The 21,262-nt window shown below is 37.4% G+C and overlaps 1 protein-coding gene across 2 annotated transcripts in view; it reads right to left on the bottom strand.

Annotated features, from left to right (window-relative positions):
• The window catches only part of LOC150108267 (uncharacterized), a 709,268-nt gene that overhangs the window by 206,063 nt on the left and 481,943 nt on the right, over nt 1-21,262 (bottom strand). For both annotated transcript variants that reach the window (XR_016548127.1, XM_090390670.1), the window contains exon 34: nt 12,482-12,553. Coding sequence is in view for 1 of the 2 variants with exons in the window: in XM_090390670.1 (XP_090246796.1) it covers nt 12,482-12,553 (72 nt within the window). In the remaining variant the exon portion in view is untranslated. The remainder of the gene's footprint in view (nt 1-12,481; nt 12,554-21,262) is intronic.

The following is a 21,262-nucleotide window of genomic DNA, read 5'->3' on the forward strand; positions in this document are numbered from 1 at the left end:
TCCTTTTCCCATATTCAGATACTACAAGTGTGGGGGGAGATGATAGTGGCTATCAGTATAATGTGGTAAAATGTACATGGGATGAAAAGATTATGTATTGTACATTACAACATGCTGTATTACATTGATGGATCTAGATTTCAAGAAATTGAAGAAGATATAGATTTGGGGGTAATGGTGGACTGAGTGTTGAAATTCAGAGGGAATATTGTAAAAAAATGGCCAAAATAGCTTAAAGAATTACTTAGATGTTGAAGAACACTTAACAAGTCATGATAAGGAGGTTATAATCCCTCTTCACAAGGCTATGATACAGTCACGTTTTGACTACAGTGTACAGATATTTTTGTCTGGGTTTCTTAGGAATGAGAGGTGATGGAGAGGATCTAGTAATGATCCATACTCGCAATATGTCCTCATAATCTAAATCCCATAATCCAGATATAATCTTTGTATCTTTTTTGTCCCTTCCACAGTTTCTTTATTCCCTTGGAACCAGGGAGACCAAATCTATGCACAATAATCCAGATGTGGTCATATCAAAGCCTTATAAAGAGGCAAAATGACTTCCTTATCCTTACATATCAAGGTTTGCTTCAACATCGCAATTATCCTCCGAGTTGTATTTGCAACTTTTGCTATGTGACCTTTGAACTTAAAATTCCTATCCAACAATACGCCAAGATCCCTTGTCTCTTCAGTTTCTTGTAGCATAACCCCACTAATATAATATGCTGCTGGAACTCTAATCACATCAAAGTGTATACCTTTACACTAACTAACATTAAATTGACATTCATTTTCATTTGCCCAAATTCCTTGGCTATTCAAATCATTTTGTAATTGCTGAATATCAGTAGCATCTCTGATTGCCCTGCCTATCTTCGCATCATTCGGCAAACAATTGCATATCTGATGTTAGATCCTTTCTGATGTCATTAATGTATAGATTAAACAATAATGGCCCAAGGACTGAACCCTGAGGTACACCACTAGTCACCTTAAATCTGGCAGATTCACACCCACTGTATACCACTTTTTGATAAATGTCTGTCAACTATCCCCTGATCCAAGTCAAGTTTATATTTCAATCTCATATTCTTCAGTTTATGCAACAGCCTTTTGTGTGGTATCCTATTAAATGCCTTAGAAAAATCCAACATTATCATAGTTTATCCATTCCCTTTATCCAACTTGGCTGTAACATTGTTAAAAAATATGAGCAAATTGCTAAAACATGATCTTCCTTTAGTAAACCCATGCTGTTCCTTGCAGAGTATAGCATGTTTGTCTACTCATTTGTCTACTCATTTTTGAGTTCTTACCAACTTCTCTAAAATCTTCACTACCATGCCAGAGATACTAATAGGTTGATAGTTAGACACATCAGTTTTTGCATTACCCTTATACAATGGAACTATCATACATTCCTTCCATTCATGTGGTATCATTCCTGAGCTGAGATTCAAGTTATACAAACACGTGAAAAGGGTAGCCAATTTGGCTGAACATTTCTTTAGCAAACAGGCTGATATTCCATCTGTCCCTATAGACAAATTCTTATGCAATAGCTCTTCAACCTCAATTTCATGAAATGTAGCAGTAACACTGTGCACCATGTTACAAATACCTGGTTGATATTGATATATCTTAGCAAAGTGAGCACTAATTAACTGAACAATCTCATTAGCTTTCGACACTATAGTAAATAATAAGTTTAGTATAATCCTTTATCCAAGTGTGAGCAACCAAAGTTTGTGCCTGAAAGTATCTTCAGGACTGGGGTAAGGTAGTACAACACCAGGCAACTCGTTGCAAAGGTGGAGAAAGGTCTCATCACTCCTATCTCAGTTTCTCCCATAATGCAAAGCACATCTCGTCGTGGATATGTGTAATGCTATGCATTAAGGCAAGGGCCACTACCCATACCGGTTTCGACCTTTATTGAGGTCGAAAACCAGTGGGAGCCAGGCCCAGGCTCCCACTGATGAGACTCCCACCAAGGCAGAAGCAATGAGAGGTCATCCAGAGGAGTTGCCAAAGGGTGTACAACCTTATTATTAAATTACTCCAGATTCAGAGAAAGATGTTGAGAGTTTATTTTTCACTTGGTTAGACTATAATAAGTTTAGTTTAATCCTTTATCCAACTTACCCCACTCCTTAAGATACTTTCAGGTGCAAACTTTGTTTGCTCACACTTGGATAAAGGATTAAACTAAACTTATTATAGTCTAACCAAGTGAAAAATAAACTCTCAACAGTTTCTGACACTCGAGTACCATCTGCATTCAATAAAGTTATTCTTCCACATTCATTCTTTCTTTTGCTTGTGGCATAATTATAAAATTCTTTTGGATTGCCTTTAGCTTGCATGGCCAATTTCTTTTCACACTCCGATTTAACTTTCCTCACAATACTCGTTACTTTTTCTGGCCTGAGCTTTTTATATTTCATAACTCCTGTCACTCTTATTCTCACGATATTCTTTCCACATCATCTCCTTCTTGTGGATTTCTTGCTTAATAAGGTTGAACATCCATTTCACTCCCAACCTATTTATGCTTCGAACACTAGGGATACATTCAGATACCCCCTCATTTAAGCACTTTTTCAAAGATTCCCATGCATAACTGACATTTTTCCCATTCAGTAACTGATGCTATGGGACAAAAGTTAGTATTCTCCAAGTTGATCATAATTTCCAGCTTTGTAGTTCAGCATGTAACCTATTGTAATCGGAGCATCAATATAATTAGATACTTCCTAGAAAGTACAGCATGATCGCTGTCACCAATTGGTGGTAAAATAGCCGTATTCTTGATGGAGACCCCCCCCCTCCTGATGCTATGAGCAAATCCAAGACTCTTTAACATCAAGTTCCTTCTTTCACATGCTGCTTGAGAAAGTTGTCTGGCAACAATAAATTCCTCTTCTTTCATGAGATTTCTCTTCTACCCAATCAATGCATTTTTGGAAATTATGGGGACAACTACCGTATTTGAATAAAAACTTTAGTTTAATATTACTAAAATTTTACAATTCGACGTTTCGACCTTTATGTTAAGGACATCTTCTGGAGCGTACAAATATACACAAGAAACAAGCTATACTACAATCATACTGGTTCGTTAAAGACACTGACTAACCGCTACCACAATTGTTGGCCTGACCTCTGGTGAGAGAAAAAAAAAAAAAAAAAAGAAAAAAATTATACATCAACGCTAGAGTCCTATTATTTGTGTTGTCTACTATATACATATATTAACATCGTTCCAGCCAGTTGGAGTGGAAAGGTTTCTAATACTAGCGGATTGGCTAGAGTCCTGACTAATGTTGAATCCTTCATATTAGGTTGGCTGAATGTGTGCTATCCAGATCCTTGGAATTTTCATACCATCTTTATTGTTGATATTTGGGTGGTTTATCAGGATTTCGCAGGATTCTTTAAATTTTCTTTCGTACCATGTTTTTGTGCAGTGTAAGGAGCAGGTGCTTTTCCAGTTGATTTGGTGTAAGGTGTTAAGTGCATGGTCTGAGAGGCCTGCTTCACCATAATGGTTATATTTAATGTGTCTAATGTGTTCTTTCTTGCGTATCGGGATTGTCCGTCCTGTTTCACCAATGTACAGTAAGTTACAAGTGCAGCGGATGCAATAGACTCCAGGATGTGCTAATGGGAGGAGAGGATCCTAAGAGGATCCTTTTTTTTTTTTTTTTTCTCACCAGAGGTCAGGCCAACAATTGTGGTAGCGGTTAGTCAGTGTCTTTAACGAACCAGTATGATTGTAGTATAGCTTGTTTCCTGTGTATATTTGTTCGCTCCAGAAGATGACCTTGACATAAAGGTCGAAACGTCGAATTGTAAAATTTTAGTAATATTAAACTAAAGTTTTTATTCAAACACGGTAGTTGTCTCCATAATTTCCAAAAATGCATTCGGATCACCGTGCAAGCCTAAAAGAAAGAATTCAGATCATCCATGGAAATGATACCCACAAGCGCTGCAATCGCTATGGTAAGCTAAAGATTCGTATTTCTCTCCTGATCAATCGACTGGCCTTTTTAAAAAGATGCAGAGACAATAACCTCATTCCGATCTGCATCAGGCTAAAAAAGAAATTTACGTCCGCTAAGGCACTCCGTATCTATGACCGCACAGAAAAAGCAATGCTTAGAGAACAGATCCAAACAGCCCGTCGAAACCTAGCTACAACACAAAATCTAGTTTCTAAATTACAATCAGAACTATCGAACTATGTTAATCCAGACATTCTACAAACACTTGAAAAAATTACTGACAATTCGGCCAAGCATACCCTGGAAAAGAACAAAGAAAAACTCAGGAAAAAAAAAAATTCCACAGGTTGAAACAACGGCAAAATATGGCGGCCAATCAGAGGACTTCCTCCCCGAGAAACAACAATGAACAACAAACAAGGGAGACAAGGAGCGACCAACCACCGACAAGCAAGAACCATGTGATTAACATATCAAGCGACACCCTGAACAACGGCGAACTCACGCTGCTGAATAAATGACTGAACTACGCAATAGCGCCTAAAAAAGGTAAACAAACTGGATTTTATCTACCACATTGAAAGAGGCATCAGATCCGTACCTAACAACATAGCAGACAAAATACGACTAGAAACCAGTAATGTCCTAAATACCAAGAAAACCATACAGGACAACCTGACTAAAACAGAATTAGCAGCAATTAAATCATTAAAAGCCAAACAAAACATAATAATAACGAAAGCTGATAAATGTAGTGCCACTGTTGTCCTTGACAGGTCAACATACATACTGCAAATGAACCAACTAGTAGCCGATAACAACACATATAAAATGGTAAATTATAACCCAACAAAAAGGATAAAGGACAAAACAGAAAAACTACTAAAGTCCGTCACTTCTTGGCCACCAGACACAGTTAAAAAACTCAAACCCCACTACGCCCGCCCCCCCCAGAATATATGGGGTTCCGAAAATATACAAACAAAATGTGCCCCTTCGACCAATAGTGGAAGGAATAGACAGTCCCAATTACCACCTAGCCAAGAAATTAGCGGCAACACTCAAGGAGTTGGTAGGTCATTCCCCCTCCTACATAAAAAACACACAACACTTTATAAACAAAATCAAAAATATAACACTCGACAAAGACGACTTATTAGTCAGTTTTGACGTTTCTGCTCTTTTCACTAATGTCCCCATCAATGACACAATTCTCCTTCTACAGAAAAAATTTCCGCCCGACATTACGGCCCTCTTTGCCCATGTACTAAAGTCCGGTTACTTCGTGTAGCAAAACAAATTCTACCTACAAAAGGAAGGTACAGCCATGGGCTCACCATTATCCCCCCTCAATCGCAAACTTCTACATGGAAACTTTTGAGCAAAGGGCTCTTGATTCCGCCACGCTTCGACCAACAATCTGGCTCAGATACGTTGACGACGTGTTCGCGATCTGGCCGCACGGACAACAAACGCTAAACACATTCCTCAGCCACCTAAACAAACAACACGAACGCATACAATTTACCATCGAAAACCAAAATTTGCTCCCGTTCCTAGACACACTAGTTACACGTCTTCCTTCAGGCAGTCTATCCTTCACGGTCTACCGAAAACCGACACACACGGGCCAATACATACATGCGAATTCATACCACCACCCAACACAAAAATATGGAGTCATAAACACCCTTAAAAACAGAGCCACAATATTTGTTCTAACCAGCAAGCCCTGAAACAAGAACTAAAAATCATCAGTGACACATTCATAAACAATGGCTATAACAAAAATACTGTCAATAAAATACTCTATAAAACCACAACAAAAACGAATCTAGATTACAGTAAAACCATAGCCATCCCATACATTAAAGGGTTATCAGAAAAAATCAACAGAATCCTACAACATTATAACCTCAATGCCACCTTTAAACCACCCACTAAACTTAAAACCATATTCAGCGCCTCTAAGGATCCTCTCCTCCCATTAGCACATCCTGGAGTCTATTGCATCCGCTGCACCTGTAACTTACCGTACATTGGTGAAACAGGACGGACAATCCCGATACGCAAGAAAGAACACATTAGACACATTAAATATAACCATTATGGTGAAGGAGGCCTCTCAGACCATGCACTTAACACCTTACACCAAATCAACTGGAAAAGCACCTGCTCCTTACACCGCACAAAAACATGGTAAGAAAGAAAATTTAAAGAATCCTGCGAAATCCTGATAAACCACCCAAATATCTACAATAAAGATGGTATGAAAATTCCAAGGATCTGGATGGCACACATTCAGCCAACCTAATATGAAAGATTCAACATTAGTCAGGACTCTAGCCAATCCGCTAGTATTAGAAACCTTTCCACTCCAACTGGCTGGAATGATGTTAATATATGTATATAGTAGACAACACAAATAATAGGACTCTAGCGTTGATGTATAATTTTTTTCTTTTTTTTCTCACCAGAAGTCAGGCCAACAATTGTGGTAGCGGTTAGTCAGTGTCTTTAACGAACCAGTATGATTGTAGTATAGCTTGTTTCTTGTGTATATTTGTATGCTCCAGAAGATGACCTTGACATAAAGGTCGAAACGTCGAATTGTAAAATTTTAGTAATATTAAACTAAAGTTTTTATTCAAACACGGTAGTTGTCTCCATAATTTCCAAAAATGCTTTAGGATCACCGTGCAAGCCTAAAAGAAAGGACTACCCAATCAATGTTTGGAAAATTAAAGTCACAATGCATTTCTTCATCCCCTGCAACTGAGCCTCCAGGCCTGTAGCAACACCCCACCATATATTTCATTCTGTTAACCTCCACTTCACACCAGATAGACTCAAACTCACTGCTACGTGGGACGTTGTTACCGTCATTGTTTTCTCGTGTTTCTACCCTAACTGGACTTAAGTCATCTGATATCATTAGTAGCACTCCTCCTCCTCTCCTATCTCTTCTGTCATTCCTAAAAATAGTATACCCATTACACGTGATCCCATTTACCATATTTTTTTATGATAAATGGGATCCTGATAGCCAGGTTTCATTAATGCCAACAATCTTAGGCCACATCATATTCAAGAAAGCAATGAACTCAACCCCTTTGTTTAGCCGCCTAGCCCATTCTTATTATTAGATATGCAATCTATTTGGATCACGCAGTTAGCCTAGCGGCTGTGTGCTTCGCAATCATATGCCTGGGGAAGGAGTGGCCTATGTCGAATTCCTGTCGGTGACGTGAGGAGCTGAAGGATCTTCCTCAGCCATAGCCAAGTTAGCTGGTCTTGGGCATGGACAGTACGGTTTTTTCCCCAGTTTATCCTGGAGGTTTTCATCCCACAAAGCAGGCAAACTGGCCTTGAGAACTCAACACTACAGGACATAGGATACACTGGAGCGTAGGGCTGACCACCTTATCCTATGAATGGTTTAAGGTCTGATGATTAATAAACCCTTGACACTGCAAGGTAAAAGAAGGTATAAAGAAGATGAGATCTATTTGGTCTTGTTCTAGAATTTTCTCTTTTCCTTCCCCAGACATACTTAAAATGTCCGAACCTAAAGCATATCACCGCCCCCCCCCTCACCACATACATAACCATGTTCGAAGACATTCATAATCTTTATCACATTTGCATACCATAACTAAACTTTCACACACATTTTTCCCATTCCTTCCTTGATGATCTAGTTTACCTGACTCTCTGCATTAGGTCTCATACCAAGAAGCAATTTCTCCAGGCTTCTGATGGCAAATGAATTCAAGTTTAGGCCATCTTTATACAAGTCTTTTCTTATACAATTAGTCAATTAGTAAATTCTTATGCAAGTCTTTTCTGTCATCAAACACACCCCACACATCTAAAAACTCGCATCCATATCTTCTACACAGCCTGCATGTAAAATCATTTGCTGTTATCGCCCTCTTTCTTAACTTAGTACTGTCATATCTGGGTAGTAATCCAACAATTTTTAATCTCTCACTTTTCTTTCTTTCTTCTTCCAACAGACCTTACATATCTTCTCCCATACTATATTTGTCACTACTTAAATTACTTGTACCCACCAGAACTACCATCTCTTTTACTTTTCTTTTTTGGTTTTCAACATAGTGGTAGATTTGAGCTGTGTTAAAAAAAAATAAAAGGTTTTAAATCAGTATATAGTGTGGCTTTTGATTAAATTAAATTAAATCACGGAACTGATTTAATTTAATTTAAATTAAACTGGAACATATTGCAGGACGGAGATGGATGGGAGAGGCAGAAAACCAAGTGATCTGGAAAACCATGGGGGGGAGGGACCTTCGTCCAGCAGTGGACAGAACCAAAAGATTGAAGAAGAAGAAGACGATAGTGTGGCTTTCTGTCACAAATGGTGCTACATTTTTTTTTTCAGTTTGATACAAGTATCCTTCAATAGTGTTGTTATTGGATTTTTTTTTTGTTTATATTGTGTTTGCTGTTAGTTTATTCTTACCAAGAGGGTGAGGTCAGAGTTGGATGCGTTCAGAGATAGGAGAAAAAAAAAAAAGATAAGTTTCATTATTTTTACTAGAGTTTTCTGCTTTAAATCACACAATGTAAAGTAATTTGCAGTTGGTGAAATTCTACTTAAAAACATAAAATTTTTAGTATAGTTGTAATAGTTCTTAGTACATTTTATTGGAGTATTTCATCCTGGAGAAGTAGGTTTTAATACTAGAGGGATAAGAAAGTTCAAGATTTAAAAGTGCAAGAGGAGAGTGTGTTGCAAATACTGAGTACTCTGGATGTCAATGAAGAAGTGGAACTGGATGGAATTTTGTCAAGGGTTTGAGAGAATGTGCCAAAGAACTGACAGCTCCATTTACCTGGCTTTTCAATGACAGTCTGGACAAGGGAAAGGTACCCAAGGAGTGGAAGGAGGGTAAGATAGTGCCATTGTATAAGGGTGGTGGTGGTGGCAGCAGACTGGAAGTGTCAAATTATAGACCAGTTTCTGCTTCATCAATAGTTGTTAAGATCTTGGAGAAATTAGTGAGGGACCATACACAGCATTGGAAAGATGAGGGTAATGTTATCTGTGAGCGTCAATATGGATTTGTTAAGGGTTTCTTTTGCTTTAGTAATATGATTGTCTTTTATAATAAAGTGACAAGAGTGGTTGATGAGGGAAAGGCATATTCTGCCTTTTTTTTTTTTTTAATTTTACAAAGGCATTTGGCAGGGACTGTCATCAGCATAATCTAGATCTTCCATTTACCGTATTTTTCTGTGTATAAGATGATACTTTTTTCTAAAGTTTTTAGAGCTAAGGTAATGTTTAAGTTGCAGCACATGGGTTTAGATATCAGGTTAGTGAACTGGATTAAGGATTGGCTAACTGATAAGTATCAGACAGTTGTATATGGGGGAAACAATATCAAGGAGGCAGAAGTTACAAGTGGGGTCACACAGGGCTCAGCACTGGGACCTGTATCGTTTAACCTTTATATCAATGACACTGTCAATGGATTGCAGGGAGATACAATAGTCCTCCCCCCCCATCTGCATTGAGGGATACATTCCAAGACATCCCACGGATACCTGAAACTATGGATAGTACCAAACCCAATATATACTATGTTTTTTCTTAAAGGTACTTACCAATCTCTCTATGTTCACTGGGTATCTACAAATGTCGTATGGTCACTCCGATGCTCGGTGATGTTCCACACCAGGCCTCGCCATGTAGTCCTGTTGTTTGCTTTTCTGGCAGCCTCAACTCTCTGAAGATCAGTCACTCCACACACGCCATCCATCCATCTCATTGATGGTCTACCCCTGCCTCTTTTTCCAGGAACTTTACCTTCTATTACTGTTCTGAGAAGTCCTCCTTCCATCCTTTCTATGTGTCCAAAATATTTTAACTTTCTTCTGTCAATATCCTTAAGGAGCCTTAAAGTTCTATTAATCTTTTCTAACTCCCATTTATTTGTACGCCTTTCAGTATATGATATCCTCAACAGCCTTCTGTAACACCACATCTCAAAAGCAGATATCCGTTTCTTATCTGACTTCTTTAGGTTCCAAGTCTCGCATCCATAAATCGCTGTTGGAAAAAAAACTGCATCTAAAATCCTTAACTTTGTTCCCATGGAGATAGATCCATCCTTCCAGATTTTAGACAGGTCTCTGACTGTTGTTTTAGCCATTCCTGACCTTTTTCTGACATCTTCTGAACAGCAATTCTTCACATTAATAGATCCCAGGTACTCAAACTTGCTGACTTCCTCAATTCTTTCTCCATTAAGATACACTTGTTTCTCAAGAGCTGCTCTGCTTGTTTTTCCTTTGAGAACCATGATCTTTGTCTTGCTAGAATTGAGTTGAAGTCCTCTGTTATTACTGATCTTGTTAACTTTGTCAAGAATTAGTCCTAGTTCTTCCATGTCATTACAAAGGAGTACTGTATCATCAGCATACCTCAGATTACTAATCAATCTACCTCCTATCCTAATTCCTGTCCTGAGCTCATCCAATGCTTCACGCATGATGTCCTCTGCATATATACTAAACAAGTGAGGAAAAAGTAAACATGTCTAACTCCTTTTCCAACTTGAAGCCAGTCAGTCAATCTGTCAGTCACCTGTTCTTACTGTGGCATCTTGCTCCTTATACAAGTTAGCTATCAACCTGATAGTGTGTTGAGGAAAACCCATTCTTTTCATTACTTCTCACAGTTTCACATGCTCAACACAGTCAAAAGCTTTAGAGTAGTCTAAGAAACACATTACCAGAGGGAGTCTGAATTCTTTATATTTTTCTATGATCTGTCTAAGGCAAAGGATCTGATCTCTGGTGCCCCTACCTTTCCTAAAGCCTGCTTGTTCCTTGGCATCTCTGCCTCAACTTTGGCCTCAATCCTATTTAGCATGATCTTTAATAAAATTTTGCTTGCATGAGATATCAAACTAATAGTTCTATAATTCTTGCATTCCTTCATATCACCTTTCTTGTGTAGTGGTATGAAAACTGACTTCTTCCAGTCTCTAGGCTATGATCCTGTCTCCCATATCCTTGTAATCAACCTATGAAACACTCTTATCCCTCCATCCCCTGTGGCCTTAATTAACTCTGCTGGAATTTCATCTGCACCTGGGGCCTTATTGCTGTTGAGCTGCTTAACTACTTACCTATGATAAAGTTTAATTTATAAATTCGCATTCCGGCACAGTAAGAGATTAACAATAATAACTAATAATTAAATAGAACAGTGATAACAACATACTGTAATAAAAATTATCTGAATATGAATGGAATCTTAGCAACTTCAGCATATGTTTTTTTATTTTTATTATTATTTATTTATTATTTTATGAAGTTAAGAACTTTCACCTTTTTTCACTTAAAAGGAAGCACTTTATGGCTTCTCTTTGGCATATCCAAATTGCCAGCATCACTACTCTTGTGCTTTTGAACCATTATTAAATAAAATAAGGGTTACTTGAACACAAGCACTGCGATCCTGCGACAGTCAATCTGATAACCGAGAACTACTCAGAACAGTGTACAATTCTTGATATTCCTGATTTCCAAAAGGCTGCAAGGTGCATGTAGCTTTCTCCACCTTTGCAATGAGTTGTCATGATGTTGGACTTCTTCTGGGATCGGTTGAATTGTCTATTACTAAAAGAAAGATACTGTGGTGCTCCGCAAGACAGAGTGACAGCGCAGCACAAATGCAATGCAGTCAAAACCATGCAAACCGTGGCAATGCCATAATGCATTATTTCATCAAGTGAGCCTCCATAGCTCAGTCGGTATAAGCCCTTTTGTCGGGAAACATTTTCGTCCATGATGTGAGGAACCTTTATCTGGTCTCCTTCAACTAAAGGTGAATTAGCTGGTCTCACACAGACGTAGAGAGTTTTTTCACCCAAAAACTCGGGTTTTTTGTCTCTCAAAACAGGCAAACCGGCCCTGTGAAGAAATTGTATGAATGAATGAGAAGGAAACTACCAGAATTGTGGAGAAATAGTTGGATTTTGCACAAAGACAATGCATCAGCCCACAACGCTTTGTCTGTGAGGCAGTTTTTAGCTAATTACAATGTAATTAGCTAAACTGTGCTTGAGCACCCACCCTATTCACCAGACCTGGCTCCCTGTGACTTCTACCTCTTCCCAAAGATCAAATCGGTGTTCAAAAGAACCCATTTTTTGTTAAAGTAGAAGATGTGAAAGCAAACACGACGAAGATTCTCAACAGCCTTTCAGAAAATGATCTACAGAATTACTCTGAATGTTGGCAGCATTGTATGTAGCTGTGTGTCAACACAGAAGAACTATTTTGTAGGGGGATCGTAATTGATTTACTCAGTTTGTTAAATAAAAAGATATACAGGCACAGTGTCATTTTTTTCTGTGTCAGAATACAATCCACAAACCACTAATATAAAAAAAGAGTTAAAATATGAAATAGGTACTTACAAGAGTCGCAAATTTTTCAGTCCTTCAAATGATGATCTTGAGATAGAAATTAGTCTATTGTTACTGAGATCCCTTTAATAATAAACGGCATCATATTATATAATGTTCTATCTGTTATTAATATTCATTTCTACTGTTTAACAGTATTAGACCACACCAAAATAATAAATAAAAAAAAGACATTTATTAATTGGCTTATTTTTTGCTGGATTTCAAAAATCAGAATTTTCAGAGAATGACTGCTTGTTACAATACACAAGCAACAATAAATATAGGAAAAAAATTAAAATTACAACCTAACGTCCTAATTTGGACTTTGATCCCTATAATGTTGCATAAATAGAAGTTTTTTTTTACAGTTGTTGGACTGACTTTCTCCCAAATTTTTTATTCCCGGATTAATTAATGCACCCATACTGGTTGAAGTTAGGTGAGTGTTTCATAGCCATTGCATTTCTATAAATAGTCTCTCTCTCTTTCACCTTGTAATCACCTCTGTATAGCATGCTGGTTTTCTTTCAGCTAATTCTGTGTGAAAGGCTGTTCAAAGCATGGTGTGCCAGTCCTGACTTGCCATAAAGATGGTAGCAAAAAATATGTTTTTTGTGCTCTCTGAGACAGATGTTAACAGATCTTCCTGTCCACAGTAGAACAGGATGCTTTTTTACAGTCCAGATTGTGATAGAGAATGGAGTTTGTTCTTTGGTAAGTAGATCAAAATTGCCAGTTTGAAAAATAGTTTGAGCCTGGCTGGCCAAGTGGTTAGCGTATCTGCTCTCCAGCTAAAAGTCTGCAAGTTCAAATCCTGCCGTGGGCATGGATGTTTGTGATTGTCTTTGGAAATACTAGTGGTGGTTGGTGGTAGATGGCGTTGGTGTAGTTGTGGTCAGTTGGTGGATTGAGTTGTGGAGACTGTAGAGCAGGTGCCCTCCCTCGATGAGTCTTTGGACCATGGAGGTGTCAAATAAAAATAAATAATGTTTTTTTTTTTTGAGATGTCTCAGGTATATGGGATAGGAATAGAAGTGCTTTGGTGTTGTGTATTCAGGGAGGAGTAGTATCTATATTGCAGGGACCATAGCCATAGTCCTCCTGAAAATGTAAAAAAATCTATATAAGTGTTGTGTTGCTAGAACATAGCTCTGGCTGTATGAGTTAGTATTTTGAGGATCTCGTGCTGGTGGGATGGGTGATGGTGTGATTCTGATGGAAGTCTAAAAGTGCACTGCTTTCTAAAATCAGAAAAGATAGTAAGCCATTTGAAACATGTGTGACTAGTGTGTTAATGCAGGAAAGACTGTCTGTCATTGGACATTTTTTCCAATGTGTTTTTCCAATATTTTATGATGTCATCAGCTGTTTAGATGAGTTATTTCCTATTGTTATTTGTATATTGTAAGTAACTGTGCTTTGAAGATACTGGTTTGAAATCCAGCAAAACATAAGCCAGTCAATATTTTTTATTATTTATTTATTTATCTAATTATTGTTTCATATGGTGTAATCCCATTAAAGGAAAGAATTAATGTCCAACACCTATCCACAAAGTCTGTTATTAACAATTTACAATTAAATCCGGAAATTTATTAAATGTAATACGAAATATTTTTCAAAAAGCTTGCATTTTGATTTACAAAACATTAATGTAGTCATTATGCTGAGAGAATTTTAACATTTGTTAATTATGTAAATAAAGGAAACATCAGTAACCTAATTTTTCTGCCTCCAGTTGAGAAGAGTGATCATGCAGTCTTAACTTGGAAAATGGAGAACCAAAAAATTTTAAATTAAGAAGGGGTGGAACATGAAAGTTGATTATGACAGGCTTAGAAGGCAACTTGAAGCCGTGCCATTGCATAAGAATTTGCAAGGGAAGGAAGTTAGCACGAAATAGTCAAGGAGTATCTGAAGGAAGCAATATGGAATCTTCCTTATGACAAGAAATAGCCAGAAATATAGCAGATGGAATAGAAGCATTTAAGTTACTAAAAGGGTTTTATAGGATTGATGAGGAGCACCAAGCTAGAGGTGATAGAATAAAAGGCCTGGAAATTGAGCAAGAATGTGGTTAGCAAGTTAGATTTTTCATTTAGAGGATAGCAAATGAGTAGAATGGGTTGCCAAAGTCAGTTGTGAGTGATCTGTCTGCCGATGAGAAATACAGTGGATATCGTGTGCATTATTATTATTATTATTATTATTTATATTATTATTAACATCTGAACTCCATGGAGTCAGAGACTCATTGTGGGAGTTACAAACTACTGCACACAATACAACAAATCCAACCATGGTTTAAACTGATTCAATGTGTCTACCTTCACAAAATACTCAGGCAATACCTTCCACTCACCAACCAGAAACTTCTCCTCACTCCACTGCTCACACCCTCCTATTAACAAGGCTTTGCAACTTACGTTCTCTCAATCTGTTCTCATACTCCACATTCAAAAACCACTCACCGTTTGTGAATCTTCTCTGGATCCTTTCTAACATATCCTTATCACCATAAAAACCCGGTGACCTAATCCGTGCACAATAAGTGGATTGCAGGAGGATATTCAGTTGTTTGCGGATGATGTGAAGCTGGGAAGGGTTATCAGTAATAGTGCAGATGTGGTAATCATGCAAGAGGATTTGAATAAGCTAAACGGATGGGAAAATGAATGGGGCTGTTGGTTTAATTTAGCAAAATGTGTCTTGAGGTTTGGGACACATCGATGGGATGCTGCATACTCTATTGGAGGAGCAATACTGGAGGAAGTGGGAGAGACAAGAGACCTGGGTTGATGATTGATAGAAACCTGAAATTCAGGGAGCATATTACAAAGGTGGTGAAGGTAACACAGAGGATTGCTGCAATAATGAAAAGGGTGCTGACCTGCAGAGATAAAAGAGTTATCATTCCGTTGTATAAGACCCTGATTAGACCCCACTTAGGCTATTGTTCTCAGATTTGTCCCCAGGATTTGAAGGGGATAAATTAACTGTGGAAAGGGTACAAAGGCAAATAACAAAGATGGTTTCAGGACTGTACAATGTTAGTTATGAGGATCGGCTGAGGGAGTGTGGACTGCAGAGTTTGGTGGATAGAAGAAGGAGAGGTGATATGATTGAGACTTTTAACTTGAGAGATGGTTACTGGGGAGTTCTTTCGCTTGGTGGAACAACAGGAAGGTGTGATGACGGGGCCATCCCTGGGGGCTACGGGAGGAAACTGTGAGCAAGAGGGTGAGGAGTGGTTTCTTTGCATGGAGGGTGGTTGAACTGTGGAATGCATTGCCTGTTAGAGTGGTGAGAGCGCGAGAGCAGTCAATAAGTTTAAGGAGTGGTATGATGGACTTTATGTTTCCTAGGAGAGACCTCCCATGATGAGTCTTGATAGACTTTGTGTTTCCTTGGAAGGCTCTCCCGTGATGAGTCTTTTGACTCCTTGGAGGCCTAAATAATAATAATAATAACCATAATAATAATCCATGTGAGGCCTAATCAAAGCCTTATACAATGGCACCATAATCTCTTTGTTTCTGCATGTCAGGATCCTCTGCATGACTGCCATTATCTGATGTGACATCTTCACAACCTGTGCAATGTAACCCCTGAATTTCAAGTCCTTGTCCATCATCACTCCTAGATCCTTTATTTTCTCTACTTCCTTTAAAGTTTCCCCACCAAGTGTATACTTTGCATCCAATCACTGCTTACTAAATTTCAAAATCTTACACTTTCCAACACTGAACCGATAGTTCTGCTTACCTATGATTGATGCAATCTATTCAAGTCCTCCTGAAGGGCCATAACATCTGCTTGAATCTTCACTGTTCTTCACAATTTTGCATCTTCTGCAAACAGCTGAATATCACTAGTTAAACCCATCCCATTATCATTAATATACAAATTTAACAACAATGGTCTCAAAACTGACCCCTGCAGCACACCACTAATGACCTTCCTCTTTCGGGATACTGTACCACCATATACAACTTTCTGATACCTATCTGACAGGGCACTCACTGATCCAACTCAGAAGTCTATTATCCAATCTCATCTGTTTCAATTTATTTTACAGCTTATCATGTGGCAGTCTATCAAAAGCTTTTGCAAAATCCATGTACACCACTGTACATGCATTAGGATCACATTCTTGCTGACACCCTCCTTCTTAGTGCAGAATTCATCAGTCCTTCTGGTTTTTTTGTCCCTTTTCAAATACTAATTCTAGTACAGAACTGAAGGTCTATGTGCGTTAACTTGATGGCAATGAAAAACCTTTTAGATCTCATCACAGGTCTTTCACTAGATCAATCAGGAATGGTGAAACTCATTATAAGTTCCCTTCTTCCCTTGGTTTTGATATCAATATAGAGATATACTCTGAATCCTAAAGGAGGTGGCTAGAGTAGGAAATATCTATGCTTTTACACCCATTGGTGGCAGTTAATACCAGATTGTTATTGAAGAGCATATTACAACAAATGGAAACAAGAACCTTGTCCAAGGTAACAAAGTTGAGCTCCCAATGCCAAAAGACTTTTCAAAAGAATGAAGAGATAATGACAAGAGTCCACTGCATTGAGAGCAGTGGGTGACTGGAATGCATTATCTGAAAGAGTGGTTAAGTGTAGTGCCAGAGAATCCATTTAAGGCATGATATGATGAACTGTGTGTGACAGTGAGAACTCCCACGACGAGTCTTTGGACTTCATGAAGATCTGATGATAATGATCATAACAATAGCAATAATAATAATAATCCCAGCCCATTGCCACTTCTGATGTTTTATTCTTTCTATAATGTCAGACACTTTGGTTTAATTTCTTAATGGGTGAAGGCCTTTCCAAGATGACTAAGATTGGTTAATGACTTTTCTTTCCCATCACTCCAGGATGATTTCTTCAATCTACTGTGATTTTGATCAGCATTGTAGTTATTTTTTCTCCTGTGGAGTCTAATTCAGTACTTCTCTTATTCATTATGAATCTTGATCTTGTCTTTGAGCAATATGCCAGTCCAATGAGCTTCAGAAAGTCACCACTATGCCTAAAATCTATTGAGACTTTAGACATAGGGTAACTGGCTTTTAAATATCAACTGTAATTTTTCAAAGGTTTCAGGTCAAGCATCGGTTGTCTTTTGACTTCTTCACTGATATTTTATTTCCTGATATCCATGGTGGAAAGTTGTTTTTGGGATTTCTAGATTTTGAAAAGGCATTTGATACAGTGAAACATGAAAGGCTTTTTGACATTCTAGAAAATACTGATATTGACTCTTATGACTTGGAAATTTTAAAGAGATTATATTGGTCACAAATAGCATCAGTATGTGTAAATGGAGAGGAAACAGGAGAATTAAAGGTGGAGAGAGGAGTCAGACAAGGATGCAAGTTATCACCATTATTGTTTAACTTTTATAGTGAACAAATGTTTAGAGAGGCACTTGAGGATGTAGAAGGAATAAAAATAAATGGAAGAATCATTAACAACTTAAGATATGTGGATGATGTAGTGGTGATGGCAGAAAGTGAAAATGGGTTAAAACAAATTATTCAAAGAATTGAAAACTCTTGTAAAGAGTATGGACTAAGAATTAACACAAAAAAGACCAAGATAATGATAATGGGTAGAAAAATAGGAGATAATGTAAAAATAAGATGTGGAGGAAAGATTTTAGAAGAAGGAAAGATTTCAATATTTAGGTAGCTGGATCTCAGAAAAAGGAACTTCAGAGTTGGACATTAGAAATAGAATAGGCAAAGCTAAATCGGCATTTATGGAATTGAAGAGAATTTTAATAAACAAGAACACTAAAATAGGCGTTAGAATTGGAATAGTTAAAGCAACAGTTTGGAGTATTGCAAGTTACGGAAGTGAGTCATGGACACTCAGAAAGAGAGATATGGAAAGAATTAATGCATTGAAATGTGGTGTTATAAAAAGATGGAAAAGATTAGCTATACAGAAAGAATATCAAATCCAGAAGTTTTAAGACGAGTTGGGATGGAAAGAACACTGCTAAAGAATATTATGCAAAGAAAGACCAGATTTGCAGGACATCTTCTGAGAGGTTCTTTGGGACACCTGACAATAATTATATTACAAGGGAAGTTGAGGGGAAGAGAAGATATGGAAGACCAACTAGAGTGGTTTAATGACATCGTGGAATAGACTGGTTTAAGAATGATGGAAGCGACAGACAGAGAGAAATGGAGAAGAGCTGCAACCCTCTTGCTAGAGGATGCTACCGGACGACGACGACGACGATATCCTAAGTATATGTAATGATTCACTCGATGAATTTCACATAATTGATTTTTATTATTTCTAGACTTCTTTTAGTGTTACATGTTGATCAGCACTCATTTTACACAAATTATGGACTCTACAACTGTGTTATAAATAATTATTTTAATTTCCTGACGTTTCGACCTTCATATTAAGACAATGATTTGATCAACAGCTATTCTACTGCCTTGAACTCTAGTGAAAATAAAATAAATAAATTAAATTAAATAAATTAACTATACTAAAGATATATTATTCTATTTAAGACAACATCAGAGAAGCATTCTTTCATATAGATAGTTTTGTTAAAGTAAAAACGATGTCCTAATTTAACATGACAATTGTTATATTAGATTTAGTATTCTGGATTACCTATATCAAATTAACCTTTAGGGAGAAAGGTTAAGTGGGTAGAATACGTGCCTTCCATATATTTGGGATTTTTAGACCATCATTATTGTTAAGATTAGGGTGATTGATAATAATCTCACAGGCCTCCTTAAATTTATGTTCATACCATGTTTTGGTGCAATATAAACAACAGGTGCTTTTCCAGTCAATTCTGTGTAAAGTGTTCAGGGCATGATCAGAAAGCCCAGCTTAACCATAGTTATTATATTTAATGTGTTGTTTATGTTCCTTTTTTCTGATAGGAATTGTGCATCCTGTTTCCCCTATATAGGACAAATTACAAGTGCAATGAATACAGTATACTCCAGGGTGAGCCAGCAGAGGTAGTGGATCCTTGGATGAGTTGAGTGAGTTCTTCAATTTTGCAGGGGGTCTAAAGGTGGTTTTAAGGTTATATTTTTGTAGTATTCTGTTTATTTTGTCTGATATCCCTTTAATCCCTTAACGCATTGAACCGACTTATCTCGGGTCAGAGAAACTGAATTTTTTCCGCATACCCGAGATACGTGTGACCATGAATTTTGGTTTCACATATAAATACAACCGAATATACACGCTAGACAATTTTGTGCCTATTTCCTTTCAGCCGAGAAAAGTTGCCAACGGCATGTATCAGCTATTTTGTTTGCGTTTGCACATTTTTTGTCCACTATTGCCTGCTGAAAACCAGAATACCGTCATTATTGGAGAAAAAAATCAATTATTATATACACCAGCAAATTACCCTTGCCAAAAAACTGGCTGAAAAACGCCCGCTTTCTGATTTTTAATTGGTGCGTTAAGGGGTTAATGTATGGAATGGTTACAATTTTATTGTAGTCTTGTTTATTTTTGTTTTTAAATGAGGTCTTGTAGAGAATTAATTTTGTTGATAGTATTTTAGCTGTAATAATTTTTTAAGAAGGTATTGTTGATAACTTTTAATTCATCTTTAAGTGCTTGTTCATTGGAGCAAATCTTCAAAGCCCTATTTTTAAGTGTATTAATGACTCCTAGTTTTTATTTTTACATGGAACATTTTGAGCAACATGATCTAGATTCGTCTCCTTTAACTGCTACATAGCAGTTAAAGGTCTAACCTTGAGTTTACTTCAATGTAACCCTTGAATTACCCTTTAGCTCAAGGGTTCCCTTGAGTTAAAGGGTTTAACCCTTGGGTTAACCCTTGACCATAGCAGTTAAAGGGTTAAAACCCAAAGTCCGGCTTAGATACGTTGATGATGTTTTCGCTATCTGGCCCCATGGCCACCAGATACTAGACACTTTCCTCAGCCACCTAAACAAACAACACAAATGCAAACAATTCACAATTGAGACTGAAAAGCAGAACACACTTTCGTTTCTAGATACACTTGTCATACATCTTCTTTCTGGCAGTCTTTCCTTCAATGTTTATCAGAAATTGACACATACTCGCTAATATATACACAAAAACTCCTACCACCACCAAACACAAAAACTAGAGATTATTAATACACTTAAAAACAGGGCTTTGAAGATATGCTCCAATGAACAAGCATTTAAAGATGAATTAAAAGTTATCAACAATACCTTCCTAAAAATATTTACAACCAAAATGCTATCAACAAAATTCTGTACAAGACCTCACTTAAAAACAAAAATAAACAAGACTACAATAAAATTGTGACCATTCCATATAATAAAGGGATATCAGACAAAATAAACAGAATACTACAAAAATGCAACCTTAAAGCCACCTTTAAACCTCCTGCAAAAAATAACTTACTCAACTCATCCAAGATCCACTCCCTCCACTGGCCCACCCTGGAGTAAACTGTATTCAATGCACCTGTAATTTGCCCTATATAGGGGAAACAGGATGCACAATTCCTATCAGAAAAAAGGAACATAAACGACACATTAAATATAATAACCACGGTCCAGCTGGTCTTTCTGATCATGTCCTGAACACTTTACATAGAAATGCCTTGTAAAGTTGTTTACATCACACCAAAACATGGTGGCCTGTGAGATTCTTATCAATCACCCTAATCTTAACAATAATGATGGTCTAAAAATCCCAAGCATATGGAAGGTATATATTCTATCCACTTAACCTTTCTCC

Source organism: Typopeltis vanoorti, chromosome 3, assembly GCF_054136105.1.
Source record: "Typopeltis vanoorti isolate ZY-2024b chromosome 3, IOZ_Tvanoo_1.0, whole genome shotgun sequence".
Taxonomy (NCBI): Eukaryota; Metazoa; Arthropoda; class Arachnida; order Uropygi; family Thelyphonidae; genus Typopeltis; species Typopeltis vanoorti.